The sequence below is a fragment of the Falco peregrinus genome, chromosome 3 (assembly GCF_023634155.1).
Source record: "Falco peregrinus isolate bFalPer1 chromosome 3, bFalPer1.pri, whole genome shotgun sequence".
NCBI lineage: Eukaryota > Metazoa > Chordata > Aves > Falconiformes > Falconidae > Falco > Falco peregrinus.
Window position 1 is genome coordinate 30,773,362 of NC_073723.1, and position 20,242 is coordinate 30,793,603.

A 20,242-nucleotide genomic window follows, 5' to 3' on the forward strand; every position below is an offset into this window, starting at 1 on the left:
AACTGAAAGAAGTGTACACTTCCTTCTATCACATCTGCTTCCTTCTAACAACTTGGAAATTAATCCTCTCTTCATATTTAAAGATTTGTTCCTGTTGATAAATGGATTCATTTTTTGTAACTTAGATAGGTTGTTGTTTAATACATGCGGTACTTATACAGTTTACTGAATTATGTCATTTATTATCTTCTCATACATATGGAGACACTGCTGTTTATTAGAGAAATGAGAAGAGGCTTCTACAACTGTACATGCCAAAACCTAAGTTCAGCTATTTCTGCATTAAAAAACCACCACTTTCATCATTTTATGAAGATCTAACGAGACCAGATTTTTAAGTAATTTCTTCTACTGCTCGTACTTATCCTTCCAATAAGCTTGCCATATAGCCAGAAGGGACCCCTGCTTGGAGGGACAGCAATACCAAAGCTAGGCTGAGTTACCAATAGAGCTGTTCCCTGTCTTCCGTGACAAAAAAAGCATACAGGCATTCAAAACTAGTGTGCATTTGCTTTTTGAGGTTTCATGTTAAAGGTTCAGCCTACATTATAAAGGCTTAAAATAACTACTGCACAGAACTCAGCATTGGGAATCACTGCTGGAAAGAAGCATGCATTTTCTTGTGGATATTTATAGCTTTCTCTGTTTCTATGATAAGCAATTTGGAGGGTAAAGCTGTCAACATTTTATTTCCATTCAGAAACCATGCAGTGATTTATGCCTGTTAAACTTTCCATGGTTAAATGTCTCATGACTCACTTTCTAGTAATTCCTCTTATTAAACTCATGTTACTGATGAGCTAAAGCTTGACAATAGCTACAGGAAGAACAGCATGGCAGACTTATGTAAAAATGTGGATATTTTGTTACCTGCTTTTGAACAATCATTAGCCTCTACATTGTGTATTACATTAAAAGCATTTAGAGCAAAACAAAAAATGATGACTTGAAGTGCAAAAGAACTGGGGAAGTTGCTTTTAAGTACAGGCAATGATATGAATTCTCTGTAGCTATACCACTGCCATAACATCCCTGGAAAAAGCAAAAGATACAGACAATCCAAGATAAGTAACATATTGAATAATCACATTCACAAAGGTGAAGTCAAAATATCCCAGAAATTATAACACAAGCCACAAAGAACCTCAATGAAATCACAGTTTCAAAGACTTTCCCAAAGATTCAGTCCACGCACAGGACATCAGTCTTATCAAGATGCTTGCTGCACTATTACCTGAATTCCTACTGAGACTAAGAATATAGTTGCTACTCTGTAAATCCAGATATTTTTTGGCAACTTCTGCTTATAAAGTACACACCCTGATAAAAAGAAGAAATGAAATAATCATTGATAAGAAAGATTTTCCGTATTATGCATAGAGGGAGAAATGTGTGTAGGTGTGTGTTAATATGTTTTAAGGTCAATATAAATCACTAGCTTGGTTAACTGAGAGAAAAACCACAAAAATAATTTTCTCATTTCTCTCTCTTGAATTTGCAGTCCAGTGTTGCACATGCTCAGTCAAAAATGTCACTTTTGCACTAAATGTTATACTTCAGCTTCAAAATCACCTCAGTGGTATAAAAACAAACTAGTAACTCATTTATGGGCAGCACAGTTTGGCTGAGGTAGGAACTTCTGTATCTGAAACTTAACTTCAGGACTGACAGGCTGCATGGCTATTTGAAAACCATTTAACCTATTCCCTTTGCCCATACTGCCCCACTGTACGGCCACTGATTTTGTGAAACAGACTTAGCATGTGTGTGATGGTCCAAAGCTGTGAAATTATATATATAGATGGCATTGTGTGCGACCATTTTGCATACATCATACCACACCATTCCTGGATGCAAAGTACTATTAGTTTAAAATGGATATGCCTAATGTCCAAATTCTGTTTTGAAATGGCAGTATCTGAAGGAGGAATATTTCTTTTTGTTTGTCATGACAAATAGTAAATGCAATTAGCAAATGTAAATACAAATAATGCAAGTAATGTAAATGCAAACGGTAATTAGTAAAAGACACATTTTACAGATGAATTCTCATGCAGCTAAAAGGCATTAACCCCTTACTCCTCTCCTCCAATAGAACCTCACTTCTGCTATGAACTTATGTTTTACACGCATCTATGTTTTAACACACTGTTGTTAAATCAGACTACATCAAACATGAGCAGCAAACACCACCACCACCACCATTTAGCAGTGAAACTCGGGCAGGTTTACGTAGAGCTCCCGAACTCATCCAGCAAAGCAAAGTAAAACATCGGTACTTGAAGCCACAGCCCCTGCCTCAGTGTTACCTTGCTCTAATTTTTGTGGTCTGTCCTCCAGAGCTTCCCTCTTTGCTTTCTATAAACCTGATTTTCATGGAGTTATATAGAAAATCATGACCAGTGATGAAAACTCATTGCACTGATCACAAAGCTCTGTCTGCCAGTAACACAGGCCAGTGGTAATGGCAAGTGGTGGCCCTGATGGAGCTCTCACCCATGTGCTTATGTGTTGCTCTTCAGAGTCATCTCAATTGCGTCTTGCAGTTCCTGAGCCCCAAGGCACAAAATACGCAGATTTTTTCAGTCGCATACTCATTCCTGATATCCATATCACAGTACAGGTGCTGCAAATGACAGTGAAAGACCAAAAAAACACCCCCAAAATAAAAACTTAACATAAACTAAAGGTGTTTAATCTGTCCTGAAGTGAAATCAAACTGCAAGCTAGACACAGAGCTGGATATAAACTTGTCATTGATGTCCCTCCTCCAAAGGCAAAGAGGATTATTAAGAAGAGAGGAGCCTAAAGACCTTAATCAGGTGCTAACACAATGTATTTATTGAACAATTGTAACTATAAATCACAGCTCCATAGCTGGTCAAACCTTTGGGCAAAAGGGCTAGAGCTTCCAGAATCAATGGCCATGAAAGACTATGGTGTGCGTTGGACAGTGCTTCCATGCATCTGCTATACACAGAAGATTACAAAAGGTGTAAGTTAAAACATTTCTGTAAGTGTGGTGCAAAGATAAAATGGACTGTGCACAAAATAATATTCCCTTCTACTACATATGATCCATCTCCCCTATGATTTAGCAGAAAAAAAGAAGAAAAAACCCCCAAAGATGCTCCTTTTCCAGAAAGTCTTGAATTTTCCCATTCAAGAGCTGTGATGCATGCATCATTAATTTCTATGCAGAAAACATTGTTCACTTCAACCAGCAATTAGTGGTAACATTTCTATCCTGTGCAATGATGAGATTTTTATGCTAATCATTACACAGCAGTAAATTAATCATTTGGGCACATTTAGATGGTATGTATATTTCATGAGACAGATATAGATATCAAGATCAGTTTGATATTTACTTATGGTAAATGGAAGTGTCTTAAACTGTTACGGGGGAAGCATACTAACTAAATATACAGCCAAGGATATTTGCAGTGTAGCAGCAGCAGAAGCATCACTTCATCTCTTGTTCCAGGAAACAGCTCTCTTTCTTTGTTTCTAATTATTTTAAAAGGAAGTAAAGATCTTGTGGGATCACCTAGAACTGAATCATTCAAAGAGACAGTGAAACTCCAATAATGTCTTGACACATGAAGGACAAAAGCGCCAACTCGGTTTCCTATCCTGCAATTCTTTTACTACTCAGAAAATTACCTATGTTACATTATACAGTATTGAAAAGAGACTTTTCATCAGCATTTGTGTTATAGTCTAGTTGGGTAAATGAATTATGTATTGGCCCTGTCCTTCTTTAACTATGTCTGAAACCTTCGAGCTGCAGCAGAAAGGAAGGCTACCCAGGGGCCTCCCTTCCCAGCAGATGCAAGAGATTTGTAATACCGTGAGGAAAATGTTTATTTGAAATTTAAATTTTTAACATATATTTAAATGCTGCTGCTGTTTTTTCAACTCTCGGCTCACACATCTATGCAGGCAAAAAGCAATCTAGTCAAAGATAGCATTTTATTTTAGTGGAGGGAAATGTACACATGGCCCCTTTACCTTAGAATGTCATCAAAATACTTATGAAAAGCACAGATTTATGGCAGCTGACCCTGACAATCATAATAATAAAAATGGTATCTTCAGCTATTACTTTCTCAAGTAAAGTTGAGAAACATCCTCCAAGATCAAAGGGGGCATGCCAGTGGAAAGCAAAGTTATGTTTTCTGGATCGCTTTAGAAGTGCTCTTGAACTGAAAATTGACCAGCCAATATATGTTTAATTGCCACTAATTGAAACAGTATAATTGCTACACTGAGCAGGGATAAAGATGAGCTACTGCACAGAAGGTAAAAAATCCCACTGGGAAAGGAAAGAAATGTATTAGCATCTCTTCATTTATGGAAATTTTTGAGAGAGGTACATCTGAACAGACAGGTTATGAGGAGAGCACTGTGAATAGTTGGACTTTTAGGTCTGAGAACTATTACAGATGAGAGGAATCAAAAAGCCAATGTCTTATTTTAATGGAACCTGGGTTTACATGTAAAAAATTCTTTGTCAATTTGAAAACTAAAATGTTTTAAATTTCACTATTTCACCATTTCTATAAAAATAAGTTGGCAATTTTTTGATTTTTGAACATTTTTTTCCAAACCCACTCTGTAAAGCTTCTCTCCAGAGAAGTGTATCTGAAGTTGACATGAAGGTTAGATTTTCTTCAGGGGCATCACAAGTTTTAATCTTTGAGGCTTATCTTATGGATCATAGGAGCCAACAAGTACATCTTGGGATGTGCTGTGGTGCCACATGCATAACGCAGTGTTCTTCTCCTCTGCAGAAGTATTCTTGACACCAGAGATTCTCCATTTGACTTGAGGCAATGGAGAAAACCACAAATAAACTCTGTTTCCATGTGAGCAGAGGTTAAGATTTGTAACAATAAATGTAACTTCATGGAAAACCCTTCTGAATCTCTGATGTACAAAGTGGCATACCTTGAGAGTGAAAGACGTGGAATGTAGTTCAGGAAATAGTAATATCCCATGAAGGTCAAAAAGCTGGATTTAGAGACAGCTGAGGACACGTCAGTGGTGAGCACCACCAGCTGTGCTCTTGTCTAGCAAACCAGGAAAAAGAAGCATAAACATCATGCCTTGGAAGCAGAGGAAATTTTGCTAACTTTATATCAATACTAATTCTTTAAAAAGAAAGAGCAGAGTATCTCCAGGCAGCCTTTATGTTCCTGAAGTGATTTGGAGGGAAAATTGAAATATTTAATAAATTTGATGTAAAACAGCTATTATCATGGTAAACAGATATCATGGTTATTAATTCTATAAAAATGAATGGCTCATCACTCAGCTACTGCTCAATGACAGAACTGATTAACAGCACCAGGGACTGCCTGCCATTTGGTTTAATACTCCATATTGTTCGTTACATTAGTTGTTTGGTGTTGATTATATTGCAGCAGTTATTCACATCAGTAAGCTTGCTCATTGTAAAATTTAAAAGCAGAAACAAGCGCCATGTCGCAAAGAAATGAACAGAAATCATACAGCTGAAAATATTCCCCAACACCAGTTATATCTTCTCTATAGATAGCCCTGAAGTTATCTGAATGGTCATAATTTTTGAGCAGGAAAAATACCAAAACCCAACAAAGTATACAAGAATGAAATTCCCAGGTTAATTCCTCCATCAAAGTGCATATGTACCAGTGTCCTCTCACCCAGCTTCCAGCAGGAGAGCATCTCTGCAAGAGAGGGGCAGTTGGGAACGGCTTCAGAAGTCGGAATCAAAATCTGCTCTTATGCTTCGTTTGGATATCAGCTGGCAGGTAGTGAAGGTCACAAATCACAGCTGTGACGCCGTTTCTGAAACATCATGGCATTTCAGAGAAAAACTGCCACATGAAATTCTCTGCATGTCACTATGGTGAGTCTTCCATCAGAAAGAAAAGGACATGCACAGCTTTCTCCTGAAGAAACACAGGAGATCTGGGAGTCCTGTGGCTGGCTTCTTGTCCTCTATGCTGTGTTTTATCTGAGCCTCACATCAAGTGACCTTTAGTAAAATTTAACAGCAGGAGCTGAACAAACTATTAAAAGCCCTATTATTTTAGCATTTTGACCATTATTTGACCATTTTACCATATATTACCATTAAAACAGCCAAGATGAATTTGTCCAATAACCTGAAAACTGTATAGAAACTACAGTATTATCTTATGAGAGTAAAAAGGGCTGCTTCATTAATAGTATTTCATTCTAATGCATAGAGTGAAAGACAGAGAACAAAACCATAAATGTGTACACTAACTCAATACATTAATTATTCTGATGCAACTAATTTATTTGGTATATTTTTACTGCAGCACAGGACCACTCTGCATACAAATGGTTATTATGTCATAGTCAAAGAGGTATTATACCTGCATCAGAAATTCAAAAAGTACTTAATAGAAGAAATTTTAAGTAAAAATCACAAATGGAAGATATCAAAACAGCAAAAAGGAACAGGAATGTGTAAAAGAGCACATGAGTTTTGAGGAAAACTGACATCATAATACACAAAATCAGGGTAAAAAGCAGAATTTCCCACAGCTGTAAACCACATGCATTAGTGGACTCACAGTCTTTGCTGAAGAACAGAAATCTTCTTTCTTGCTGTTTTATTACCTTGGCAACATCTCCTCCATGTCAGCAATTACATAGGAGACAACAGTCCAAACAGCAGCACACAGATTCATCTGGTTTGGATCCTGAACTGTCATCGTGTCCCCGTGAGAATGATGAAACCAGAAGTATTTACTGAGGTCATCACGCAAGCTGGCACCTACAGAGAAAAATGGGCAATATTCCTTTATAGGAACACAAATATTTGAAGAGGAATATAAACTTAAATCCATTCCTGGGTTTATGATTAAAACCACATGCAACCGTATAAAGTTCCATATAATAACTGCACAGAGCTGTGGCATCTGCAGTTTGCAGGGTTTTTGTTAATTGACTTGAGTGAGCTTGAGGCAGCAAAAATTCACACTGGGGAAAAGCCGACCTTCCCCTGGGAGACTCACTTCCTCAGCAACAGTATACATCTGTTTTCCTCTAGGACTACCAAAGTCCAAGCAGGAAAATCCCTACAACCCCACATGTGGTGGCGCTTCCTCCATTCCTCTTCCCACTGCTCTGATGATGAGTTACGACTGAGTTACAGATCCTTTCCTTGCTGTTATTTGTGTTGGGGAACACTTTGGAATTTGCTTCTACTTTTGAGCCCCTGTTCGTCACAAGGATGTGCGGTTTCAAAGCAGTTTTCTAGACAATCTAGGGTAACCCAGGTAGCCCCCAACTACATAACCCTTGCAGTCATGACTCCTCATCGGCTGGGGCAGAAGCACCTGGGGTGAAACCGCAGATCTTCCCATTTGGGAACAACTGACTGCCTCTGGGAGCACACGGGCAGGGAAAGGACTACTCTTTTGCAAGCCAGGTGGGCTCAGGGAGCACAACTAATGCCAGTGAGGCATCACTCAAGGCCGCAAGGCAGACCAAAACCAACAGGAGCAGGAGAAAGTGCCACCCCACCGGGCACAGCAGCAGAGACACTGGTGGGGGATTTGCACCCCGGCCATTTTCTGCCTGGTCCAGTCCCCACTGATCCCCTCTATCCCTTTGCAACTTCTCTCCCAGTTCATTACTCTGCCTCTTCTCTGGTTCTATCAGCCTCCATCTGCTTTGTTTTAATCTCATTAACCCTGCCATCGTTAACAGAATTCCACCCCACATTTCGAAAATAAGTAGATGTGATATTTTCCCACACCACACAGATCCACTGCTTGCAATTCCTTTGTGTAGATTCCCTTGGCCTCCCACTGACTGGGGCTAGGAGGTGCACAGCTCCCAGGGTAGGACCCACCTAGCACAACAGACCCCTTCCTCGCTTGGTCATCAATCCCAGAGAACAAGCACTGATGTGAATTCACCAGTAAGAGCTATGGGCCCCAGGCGGAAACAAACAGAGGCTAAGCCTACTATGCCAAGGAAGACAGAAAAAACCCAGGACTGTTTGATTATAAAGACGATGTAAATAAATTATTCATATACTTATTTACACTCAGTGGAAATCAGTATCAGATGATGAAGGCTTTGATAAACTCATGTGTGCTCGTAAGACTTAGTTATGATTTTTCTTGGGTTTCCCTGAGATGCCTGAAGCCTTTGAAGAGAATGAAAGCAAAATTTCTGACAGCATAACTGTACATTCCTATAATACATATCTTTTGATCACTTGTACAGTCATTCAGGACAGAGTCCAGCTCTCACTGTGGTTAACAGGCATGTTTCTATTGCTCTAATGGGGACTGACTTGGATGGCTTGTTTCACTGCCATTTCAGAAAGAAGGAATGGAAAGGTAATGCATTTTATAATTCTATCCAAGATGAAGATCCCTTCATAAGATAATACGCAGAAGGCCAAATGCTGTAGCATATGGTTATATGGTATCGTGATTGATTTAATTTTAAGAGGCTCTTCTTGCTTTTAAGACTTGTTTGCTACTGAGTTGGAGCAAGACAGGAGTCACTGGGTAGGTTACAGGTGCTGAATTATGGTCCAATAATTTTAGCATTGAATTTATGTCAACTCGTATTCACTTTTAAAATTTGATTCTGAATTATTTAAAATATATACAATGATAAAAGGGCTGAACAACAATAAATTCTTTAACTGACAGACTTCTGCACTAAGGACACATTACAAGTTAAGCCACTGAGGCAAACCCATTGCAATTTTTGGACACTTTTGTACGACTCAAGACAAAAATTGGTTGCCTGGAATTTGTTGCAAACATTTTGCTATTCACATTAACTACGGATTTACAGAGTAGTGTTTTATCTCTGTGAATGGAACAAGGATAAACACCCTTTGCTTTGAAATGTTTAAATCCCTGAAATGCTGAAACAGATTTATTTCTCTAAATTGATTTTAAAAATCAGAAAATTATCTGACTTTGGCATCAAGCAATTAATGCGCAAGAAACATCAGAGTGTGAGTACACAGAGTATCAAAGGGTTCGTAAACTGGCTGTGCTGTCTCTTTCATGTCTTGGGCTAGCATTAAAGTCACTGAGCTGTAAATATCTTGTGAGACTAAGGAAAAGACCCTAAGAAAGCAGTTTTAGCCTATATAATTAGAAACAAAAGTGAAAATCCATGTTCTTGGCTTTGAGCACAAGAGCAGTTTACAGCCGAGGGCCTCACGCAAGCCTCTAGACATGAAACACCCTGTGGCATAGATACGACTGCAAGCGATTTTTATGTCTCCTGCTCCAAACCTGAGACTTCTCCATGTTGATGTTAGCTGCCTGGAGATATTTATGGCTTCCAGAGGTCGCCAGGCTGTGGGCAAGACACTGGCTAGTGCCATTTCACTGGTAAATGCATCTAGGACTGAGATCAATCCCTGCAGATGACCGTAAAGAGGGAAGTTCTGTGGAGCTCCATGGTCTGTGGTCATGCTGGGTCACCTGAGTAAAGTCCGCCGGATCCTACAGCCCCTTTTCAAAAAAACTAACAGAAGCAGCAATGCTGAGAGCACAAGCAGCCATCCTACAGAAGGCAGGGACAGGGAGAGAAGGATTCTGCATCACACTTCAAACAGTGAGGTTTCAAAGCACATCAGCTGGCTGACTGTACTGTATCCTCGATAGCCACTGAATTGTTAACCCTTCTCAAACAAAATCTTCCTGAAAGCCAGAAATGCCACTTCCAGAAGCTTGAAAGAAACTGGAAAACTCACCTAGATATAAGTTTTAAAACTCCAATTACTAGTAATTTTGTTCTTTCACCTAAAACTGATCTTAGCTTTTGTTTTATTGCTATTACCTAATATTTACCTCAGGAACAACAGCCAGCAACAAATGGAGGTTCATTTTTACCAGCTACATAAGCCAGCAGTCGAGTAAAATAGATGAGTAGCCATGTTTCATAGACCTATGAATTATTCACCCATCTCCATGCCAGCCACCGAGAAAGGGGATAGCATACAGCCTTACAAGAGTCTGAAAGGTCTAATTAAGTACTTAAAAATCCTCAGATGGGAGGTGCTACACAGGTAGAATCATAGAATGGTTTGGGTTGGAAGGGACCTTTAAAGGTCATCTAGTCCCACCTCCCTGCCAAGGGCAGGGACACCTTTTACTAGACCAGGGTGGTCAAATCCCCTCCCCAGCTTCCCTTAGGCCCCCTTCAGGTACTGGAAGGCCACTGTCAGGTCTCCCCGGAGCCTTCTCTTCTGTAGGGTGAACAACCCCAACTCCCAGCCTGTCCTCACAGCAGAGGGGCTCCAGCCCTCTGACCATCGTCATGGCCCTTCTCTGGGCTCGCGCCAGCAGGTCCTTTTTATGTTGGGGGCCTCAGAGCTGAACGCAGGACACTGGAGGGGTCTCACAAGAGCAGACCAGAGGGGGAGAATCACCTCCCTCAACTTGCTGGCCATGCTGCTTTTGATGCACCTCACGATATCATTTGCTTTCTGGGCTGCAAGCGCACATCGCTGGGTCACGCTGAGCTTCTTGTCAAGCGATACCCCAAGTCCTTCTCCACAGGGCTGCTCTCAATTCATTCTCCACCCAGCCTGTATTTGTGCTTGGGGTTGCCCCGACCCACGTGCAGGACCTTGCATTTGGCCTTGCTGAACTTCATGAAGTTTACACGGGGCCACCTCTCAAGCCTGTCAAGATCTCTGTGGATGGCATCCCTTCCCTCCAGTGTGCCAACTCCACTACACAGCTTGGTGTAATCAGCAAACTTGCTGAGGGTGCAGTCGATCCCGCTCGTCCATGTCGCCAACAGAGACATTAAACAGCGATGGTCCCCCAGTACCAATGTCTGAGAAGCGCCACTCATCACTGTTCTCGGTGGAACCAATACTCAAACAGAAAAGCAATAGATAGGCTGGGTGCTCCACTGTCACGTCTTATGCACTTTGCTGCTTTCCTTTGTTTGCAGAGCACTGATTTAAAAAAAAGATGTTTGCCAGACAACCCTCTTTAATTGTCCTTTTTCAGTCTGCTCACATTTACAGTGATGTGAATCACTGAGGAACACTGCTGGCCAGTAAGGCAATCAGTGAGAAACTGCTTCTAGCTGGATGTAGTAGGTGTTGTGGCATGAAAACAAGGAATGTTAAAAACCACTGCCAAAAATGCTGTACTTATTATTTGAATGCATCGAAGACGCTGGAAATGAAAACCTGAAAATAATAATTTACAACTTTAATAAGGTAATAAACAGATAATTCATAGTCCCATTACAAAGTGGCAGGAAACCCTCTTTAGTACAGGGGTGCTTTTCAGATACTTAGCAGCAATCTAGTGCCACTTGTGATCCCTCAGGTGCCTGGTGGGACTCATTGACATGGGTCTGATGGAGGGACCAGAGAACTTACGTCTCATGTTTGGAGCAGCTGCTGGGGCCAAGCAGTCCACTGTTTGGTAGCACAATGTGTGTGTTCCGGGAACTTAAAGCAGGGTTCTCCTTGGCACACCAAGGCACGACCTTACTTGCCCTTTGTGGGAAAGAGTTGCATAAGTAGGGTCAGAGGCAAACACTCAGTAATGCCTCTAACATCTCAGGTTGGGCTTTCTGGTTTCTTTGTTGTGGAGGTTGTGGGTTTTTATTTTGTTTTGGTTTTCTGCTTTCAACTCCTTCTGAGCTCGTTTCCTTATACTTGACCTGTTAGTGAGTCTGTGTGCTGAGCAGGCTGCAGATGAAACAAATTTTGTCATCAGGTTACAGAGCAGGGCAGAACTTGCCAAACAGATCAATTTACTCCATAAATGTAATAATTTTAAAAACATGCACAACCAGCATACGCTCTTGTGTGATCAAATGCCTGTTGAAAACCCACACTGCACTGGGGGGTTTGGGGTGATACTGATGTCATCTGAGCTGACAAAATCATTGATCACAGGGGTACCCTTAGCACAGCAGGCAGGTGTCCTGTGATCAAATCCAGCTCCTAGGAAACATTAATCCTAGGTATTGCAGGTCTGCTACACACAGTTCAAATAAATATACAGTTTACCTCTTCTCCCTTCCCCAAGTGCTGCACCTTCTTTTAAGACTTGCCATCTTCCAAGCTTTGCCATCAAGTGCAAGTGATTCTTCATGAGTTGATTCACTTGTCATGCAGTTGTAAGAAAAACAAGGCAACGGTATAAACCTGCACCAAAGCAGTCCATTGCTTTTTTGGTTTATTAATGTGAATTACCAGAAGCAACAACCAAACACAACAACTGTTGCCTTCCAAACTTTTGCTGCTACTGTTGCCAACACTGCCACCCCCTCCATCTGCCCTGTTTATGACTTGCCCAAGGTACTGTCACGAACATGGCATCAGGACCTTGTTTCCTAGCCCCAGGTTGTGGCTACCTCATGGAGCAGGAGTAAGATACGCTACCTCTTGTGCCACTCCACTGGGGGCACCATCTCGAGAAACGGCATCTCTCCATCTACCCATCTGGAGCTCCTTACTGGAGTCCAGCACAGGGATTAAGGGACTGAAGCATCTTTCATATGAAGAAAGACTGACAGAGCTGGGGATGTCCAGCCTGGAGAAGAGGTCTGTATAATACCAGATGGGAGGGAATAAAGAAGAAGGAGCCAGGCTCTCCTCAGCCTTATACACTGACTGGACAAGAGACAATCACCATGAATCAAAATACATTAAAACACACCTGAACACCAGAAAACACTTTTTAATGAGAGGGTGGTCAAACACTGGGACAGGTTACCCAGAAAGGCTGTAAAGTCTCCATCTTTGGGGATATTCAAAACCTGACTGGACATGGTCCTGGGCAACCTGCACAGCTGACCCTGCTTGAGCAGGGGGGTGAACTTAGGAGCTCAAGAGGTGCCTGCCAATCTCAACCATTCTGTGGGACTCACTAACCCATGCTGCTGTCTCCTTGGCTCATTCAGACATCTCTTATAATTGACACACCATAAACAGATTCTTCAATTCAAGCTCATTCACGTCTTGAACTCATTTCATGAGCCTCTGAATAACCAGCTGTCTCATACACAGTGTGATGCACTGCATAAGGCAGGTAAAAGCAGCTGCTTTGGTAGTCGATACTGACAATGTATTTTCAGCGATCAGCTGTGTAAGAGTATCTTGATGAAAACACACACACATACGTTAAGGAATTGCGAAAACGAGCTCATCTTATCTAGCTTCTGATCTCAGCATGAAATGCACTATGTGAATATTAATTAGCTGATGATCAGAATATTTACCTGCCCTACACTACCACATTAGACACCAGTTCTTCGTATGTCAATAAACTGTCTACCACATTTTTTTCTTGCCAACTTCAGAAGACACGTTGCTGCTATTGAGGTAAAAGGACGAATGAACCACAAAATGAATGATGAGCATGTCAGTGATGACCACTGCTTCTTGTCAATTACTGTCAGGCACCACTGCCTTCATACACACTGCCTTCATATATATCATTAGAATTAAACTTTATTGCCAGATATTTAAGCATTAAAATTATTGTCACTTGTGCAAACAATGACTGGAAAAGTAGTTATTGATTATCAGAATGATTAAAAAGGCAGTTTCCATAAAACACATATCTTCAAGAGGGAAAGTGTATAGTAACTCCAGAGTATTTTTTCAGTGTAAAACATTTTGCATTACATTCCTCCCTACATTTTCTTTCTTCTCTTTTTTATATCCCAAATAGCATTTAATTGCCAAAGCCAAATGCGAGTCTTGAAGTCAATACATGTTTGCTGTACAGTCCTATCAACAGCTTGCCAGTTGTCTTCACTTTCAAGTAAATCTCACAAGACAATGATTCCATGAAATTTTCAAATATGATGGGAAATTCCCCACTGTTTGTATAACCTCTCTTGGGTGTGGTGGGTCTTCAGTATTACAGTTAGATCCTTGAGATACTGACCTCTACATGTACATTGCCATATATAGTGAAGTTAATATGGTAATGAATTACAACAATGTGTAACTTTTTTAGGTTTCATTTTACAGTAATCCCTAGAGGAGCTGACAGAATTGCCACTCCACTATTTTACACAGTATATATACCGCTCCAAATAGAAAAGACACCAGCTCAGAAGAACATACACTCTAAACAGACAAGAGGGACTGCAGGATGAGAGAGGCATGCAGAGATGAAACAGCACATTCATTTTCTCACAGCATCTCAGAAAGGAATAGATGCCATGTATCCAAGCCTAGGCCAGTGCACTGTTGAGCAAGCTGTACTACCTCCTACACAGCAAAGTTGGAAATGCCTTAATAAGGGGTATTTTTCTCAGTATTTCCAAAAGTTTATGAAGCTAAAACAAAGGCTTTGCAAGGTAACGCATGTATTTCTTGCATCTTCCAAGCGCCTACGTGTTTGAGCTTCATCTCCCTGTCAAGACAAATCTGCATACTATCAAAGGTACTGCTTGTAGTACGATGTCAGCACAAACACCTGATCTAAAACTTTTATTTCTGCAGTGATTTTTCTGCATACAAAAGACAGATTCCCCCAACCCCCCTTAAATATTGCTTTTGTTTCCTGCTTTTTCCTCAGGAAACAAGAAAAAGTCCTTTAATTCATTATCAAGTTTATTGCAAACTTGGACTTTTTAATACCAACGACACTATTCAGGAATGTGCTAAAAAACTGCAATGCATTGGAAATAGAAAGACTTGATGAAATATATGTCCTTTTCCTTTACAACGACTACTTAGAAATAGGAAGAAAAGAGGCAAAGGGACACATCACAGTCTTCACGCAGTTAAAAACTGCTGTGTACCATGAAAGCGTAAATACTGATGATAAAAGCATTCTCCTCCTCACACCAGAGTGCTAACTCAGCTTTGTACTCCTACACACCCTATGAAATGGGGGTGTGGGGTTACACATACATCCATACACTAACAGAATCAACAGCCTCTCACTTCTCATAGCTGGAGCATTGCTGCCCTAAATGCTTTGAAAGGTCAAAACTGGAAGGCTCCCCCCACCCCCACCCCTCCCCCCGTGCCACAACATCCCTGTTGCTGCAAGCCCTGTGGCGTGCTTGGCTGCCTGTGCTAGGTGTTGCACAGACGTTGTGTCAGCTGCCCTCACTTAACTGCAGTCTTTATACTACTACTGTAATGAAAACACAACTATTGCAGACATGCGTTGCATGTATTTTGGCACACACATTAACCTCTTTTGTGGGATAACCTGTAGTTGATAGCTGGCTTTAATGCCAATTATTTCATTAACCATTTTTCATGTAAGCAGAGGCAATGGAGAATACTAATGGTGTTTAGTGGGGCGCTGACAGCATTAGTTCTCCTGTCATTTAGTCTCAAATGATGAAATTACAAACTAAGTTGCTTGAGTTTCATGGCTACAGACACTGAAATAGTTTCCAGTACAGAGCTTATAAATTTACACCAGAAGCCCTGCTGTTTCACCTCCTGAGTCATTCTCTCAAAAGTCTTTAAAATTCATGATTCAAACAACAAGGCAGAGGGGAAAGCTTTCAGTCAGTTGTTTCAGTGGCTAATTATATGAGACTAGAGTGTAATGGAGACAGTATGAAGTGTGCATTATTTCTTGTTTTGCTTAATGCATTTGAGAATTAATCCTCTGGATACAGTAAACAGACTAAATTACAGCTCAGGATTATCACAGTTACTTTTGCATTAACCTTTCACTCATTGCAGCAGAGGACTGGTGACAGCTGGGGATTCAATCTAAACTCACACGAAATCCTGAGAAATGAGGTCTCAGGGAAGGAAGCAGTTCTAGTCTACAGAGCACAGGTTGACTAGACTCTAAAATAATATCCTAAACAGTCCTTGACTGGAGAAGAAAAAACCCCAAACTGATGAAGCTTCAACAGCGAAAGGCGAAAGGCACTGGAAGCATTTCCTCCACTTATCTTCTCTGGGTCTTAAATCAGTAAGGCTCTTTTTTGAAGGGGAAAAAAAAAAAAAAGAAAAAAAAAAGAGAAGAAAAAAAAAGGGTGAGTCTTGCTAGCTGGTGCTGCCCAAACATGACCCCACGCTTGCAGGCTGGCTACCTAGGATGGAGAGATCCTCCACAGGCTCACTAATCTCATTTTTGAACCTATTCACACCTCTGCCTGCCACAGCCCCCTGTGGCAATGCATGGAGTGCCTGAGCATTTCATGTGGGCACCCTACAGTTCCTGCTTTGTGAGCTGTAGTAGTAGCACCCTGCCTTTCCCCGTTCACCTTCTTTGTACCATTGATGGCTTAATACACTTTTATCACATCCTAACTCAGCAGCTTTTTCCCAAGCTGAAGAGTACTCTTCATACAGAAACTTTCATACCTCTGAGAAGGCCAGGCTGCTGGTGACTCTTCTTCTTCCTTTTTCTAATGGTATTTCAATGTTCCTGAGATGAGAAGCCCAAACACCAGCGTGTGAATGCACTTGTGACATGACTGTAGCATACCACAACACATTACCTGTGGATGCTTTCTGATTCTTCTTTCTTCCTTCCCCAGCTGCACAAAACACTGTGGTTTTTATCATCCCTGGACACTGAATTGACAATTTCAGACAATTACCCACAGTGATTCCCAATCATTCTTCCTGAAAATAACTTATGGGGATCCTGTTGTTGCGTTTGCATAGCACCTATACTGCATTACCCTGCATTTATTGACACAAAAATGTCACTGGTTGTTGTATTGCTTAGGCATTTTCTGCTATAAGATTCCTGTCACATTTTCACAGTCAGCATCAGTTTTGATATGAAATATTTGAAGTAGTCATCAGCAAACTTTGCCAACTTGCTATCCTTGCTATTTACTCCCTTTGCAGCTAACAGGGAGTTTTCTGAACATCCAAAGTGCCAAAAAAAAGGTGGCTGGGCAGCCTAATAAAGCCTTTCTCCATTATGAAGACTGACAATTTATTTCTCCCTTCTTTTAATCAGGTATTACTCTGCAAGAGGAAAATACCTCTTATCTCACAGTAGCTTATTTCTCTAAAGGTCTTTGATCAGGAGCTTTTGAAGACTCAACTGTACTTTGCTGAACAGACCCAGTTGCAAAAATGGTTATAAACTTCTCTGAAAAAGCCCTGCTAGACTGGTGAGGCCTGACTCCTTTCTCAAAAGCTACACAGCCTCTTCCATTACTTTTGTATTTTCTGTCTTTGCAGCCCTTCTCTTGCCTCTGTGACCACCACATCCCTATTTAGGGGATTCCCTACTTAGGGCATTTCAATTTAGAAGGCTTATATAGCCGTATTAGATGTCTGTATAAGTATGTACATCACAGAATCACAGAATCTAAATTCTGTATATTTTAATACCGTTTATTTAATTTGTGCATTCTTCAAAATGAAGTATATGACTACATACTTTAAGCAAAGACAACAAAGTTGATAGTTTTAAAATTGGTTGTTGGATTTATAAATCCTTTACATTTTGCATTCTCTTTTAAATGCTGTGTATGAGGGATGAAAATCAGCAATTTCTCTAATTTAGAATTCTTTCTCATGCGTTTGTTTATGCCTCAGCTCAGCAAAGCAGTTAAAGTTTAAGCATGTGATTTATTTTAATGCTATTAAGGTTTAAATGTCACACATGAGGGTCAAGTGAAGACTGGGACCCAGGCAAACCATCTTTCCTAATCAAATGCATTTCTGTATGTCTTTGTACTCTCTGTATAACTGCAACATGTAGCTGATGTTATAAAGCTGCTTAGAAACCCAAAGTATTGAAGTACTTTCTTCAACGTCCCCTGCTAGCCGAAAAGCTTCCTGACAATGCCCAGGGGTAGACCCTTGCTCCATCCTGTGCCAACAGCTTCCAAACCACCCCAGAAATTCAGTGGAAGCAGGCACCCCTGGATGGTTTGAACGTCGGATGTGGGGAGTGGGAACTGTGAAAATAAGCCACATTATTGGGGTTTTGAGCAGCATTTCTGTTTGCAGGAACTGTTCGCATTTATTTACATTTTCAATCTGTTCAAGAAGCTTCCTTGTATTTTACAATCAATGGAGCTATTTCCTACGGTAAACTTGCAATCCAGTTTAATGCAAGCCTTTAGGTTTGCTTCCCCAGAGGACACTGGAGATAGACAGAAAACATACAGGTTTCCATTGAAGTTCCCTTCAAGCCCTAACCTCCCCTCCTAGATACAATCACAACTGGATGTTTAATGACAAAATTCCTGTAGGGCCCTCCATAGCAAGTAGCTGACTCCTAGAAATGCCAATATTCATAGGACCCAACCAAGCAGAGCTCACTTCTGCCCAAATGGTGAACAAAGCCTGTTAATGACCATGATGGTGTTTAACTAGTTGTCTGTTATATTTTATATCACATAAACAGAAACTGCATTTATACAACCACATCGACAGGATGAGCAATGGTGTTTACTGTCTCTTTACTGTCATACCCCATTGAGACTACCAAACTCTTCAAGGTCATGGTGGATTTTAGTTGTAGGACCGTTATAAAAGGCTGGAAGAATACTACGGCTATGAGCTACAACAACAAAATATCCTTCAAAATACCTGTGGTTATTTTGATTAATGCATACTTGAGTTTTAAACAAATATATGTTATTTCCTAATAGATGTTAGATGCTCCAGATACTGGTGGTGCAATACCTCTTTCATTTGATCTACAAACTAGTGTATATTTAGCTAGTTCATTATTAATAGAAAAAACGAGAGGTACTTGAAACAAAGTTCAGATCTGATTCTATTGCAAGGTTCAGGGCTGTTCAGATCTGGGAGCTTTGAGTAATTTCTAAACCAAAGCTGTAATAATCATCCCCATTCTGGTTTACAGATCACATTGTCCTACAGGCCGTGAACACAAAGTAGCAGGAAGGAAAATAAGCAAGGCTAACAATTCAATTTCTTAACAATAAATGGCTTATCTTTGTCAACAAAGCTGCAAAGAAAAAACATATTTTAACCAAAAACAATTTTAAAATTAGGGTACAGTGAAGACACCTGCTGCAACACTGTTGTCCATAATCTCAGATTTTTTCTGTTCTAATATTTTATGAAATTACATGGGGCCCCATTTGGAAAAGAAAAGGGGTAATTAAAGAAAGGATTTCTGTCCTTTAAGGGAGGGAAGGACAGAAATTCCTCAAACCTGCTCTGACTCTGCAGTGTATCACTAACTGTATGCGGGCTACAGCTAATCCACACAGCAGAACTAATCCTAGAAGAAGACACAGTAAATAAAGCAATGTCCCTAACTGGCATGATTCTTCCAATCTGTAAATTTGAGTCGCTGTGATAGCTGTTTCGCCACGGTCTAAACACAGTGAGTGACTTGTCAAAATGCAAAAATAGTAAGAGTGAAACAGAAGTGATATAAGCTTAGAAAGAACACTAAGAGAAGCTGACAACTGATTTTAAGTTGAAAGGTTAATCTGCTTGCTTTCAGTGACAGAGCCTCCGTCCTACCAGTAAGTGTAAATAGCATTTGCTTTAGAGACAGGCTTACTGCATTCTCTGTATTACCGTGCACTGAAGATGCTATTTTCTTATGAATCTGAAGGGGGTTTGTGTTCATTCAAATTATACCTGTATGGGCGAAAGCCCCATTTAAAACATGGAAAGCAGACTGGTTGGGTGAAACTTGACAGAAGCAGAACAAGGCACCAGTGTGTCCAGCTGCCCTGAACGCCAAAGTGTGAGTGTAGCTTTGAAAACCCTCCTCCAGATGCCATCTGACTACCTCCATCACAATCATATTTTTGCACAAATCAAGGATCAATATGTATTTTTCACCATTTGGAAATAAAAATGCCCAACGCCCCATTTTCAACTATATGGCCCTGTTGCTTAGTGCAGCTTTTGCAGAAATTTCACAAGCAGCTCCAAATGGCACAGTTTTACATATGATGCAACAAATGCAGATAATTTGACAACAGTGACCAGACTCTACACAATACAAAGTAAACAAACCTTGATTAGTTTAAACACTCCCTACCACCCTTCTGATACATTGTGCTCACACTAAAATATACAGCAGTGTTTACAGCTGTATAAATCGGAGCCATTTCAATTTGGATTTAGTCAAAGAAATCAAGTGTAAGCACCCTCTTGCAAAGCTGTTAATGGTGCTACATTCAAACACTACCTATAGACTAATGCAAAAGGGAAAAAGAGCCAGTGATGATCGTTAGCAGCCTAGAGCAAGATTATTACCAAATGATTGTAATTATTTTAATATAGAGATGTTAAAATTGA

The 20,242-nt window shown here is 40.5% G+C and overlaps 1 protein-coding gene across 4 annotated transcripts in view; it reads right to left on the minus strand.

Moving 5' to 3' along the window:
- Window positions 1-960: 960 nt before the first annotated feature.
- Window positions 961-20,242, minus strand: part of CPQ (carboxypeptidase Q) — a 163,767-nt gene continuing 144,485 nt past the window's right edge. For all 4 annotated transcript variants that reach the window (XM_055800301.1, XM_055800300.1, XM_027777711.2 and 1 more), the window contains one exon: window positions 961-6,796. In XM_055800301.1, coding sequence (XP_055656276.1) covers window positions 6,636-6,796 — 161 coding nt within the window. In that variant the 3' untranslated portion in view covers window positions 961-6,635. The remainder of the gene's footprint in view (window positions 6,797-20,242) is intronic.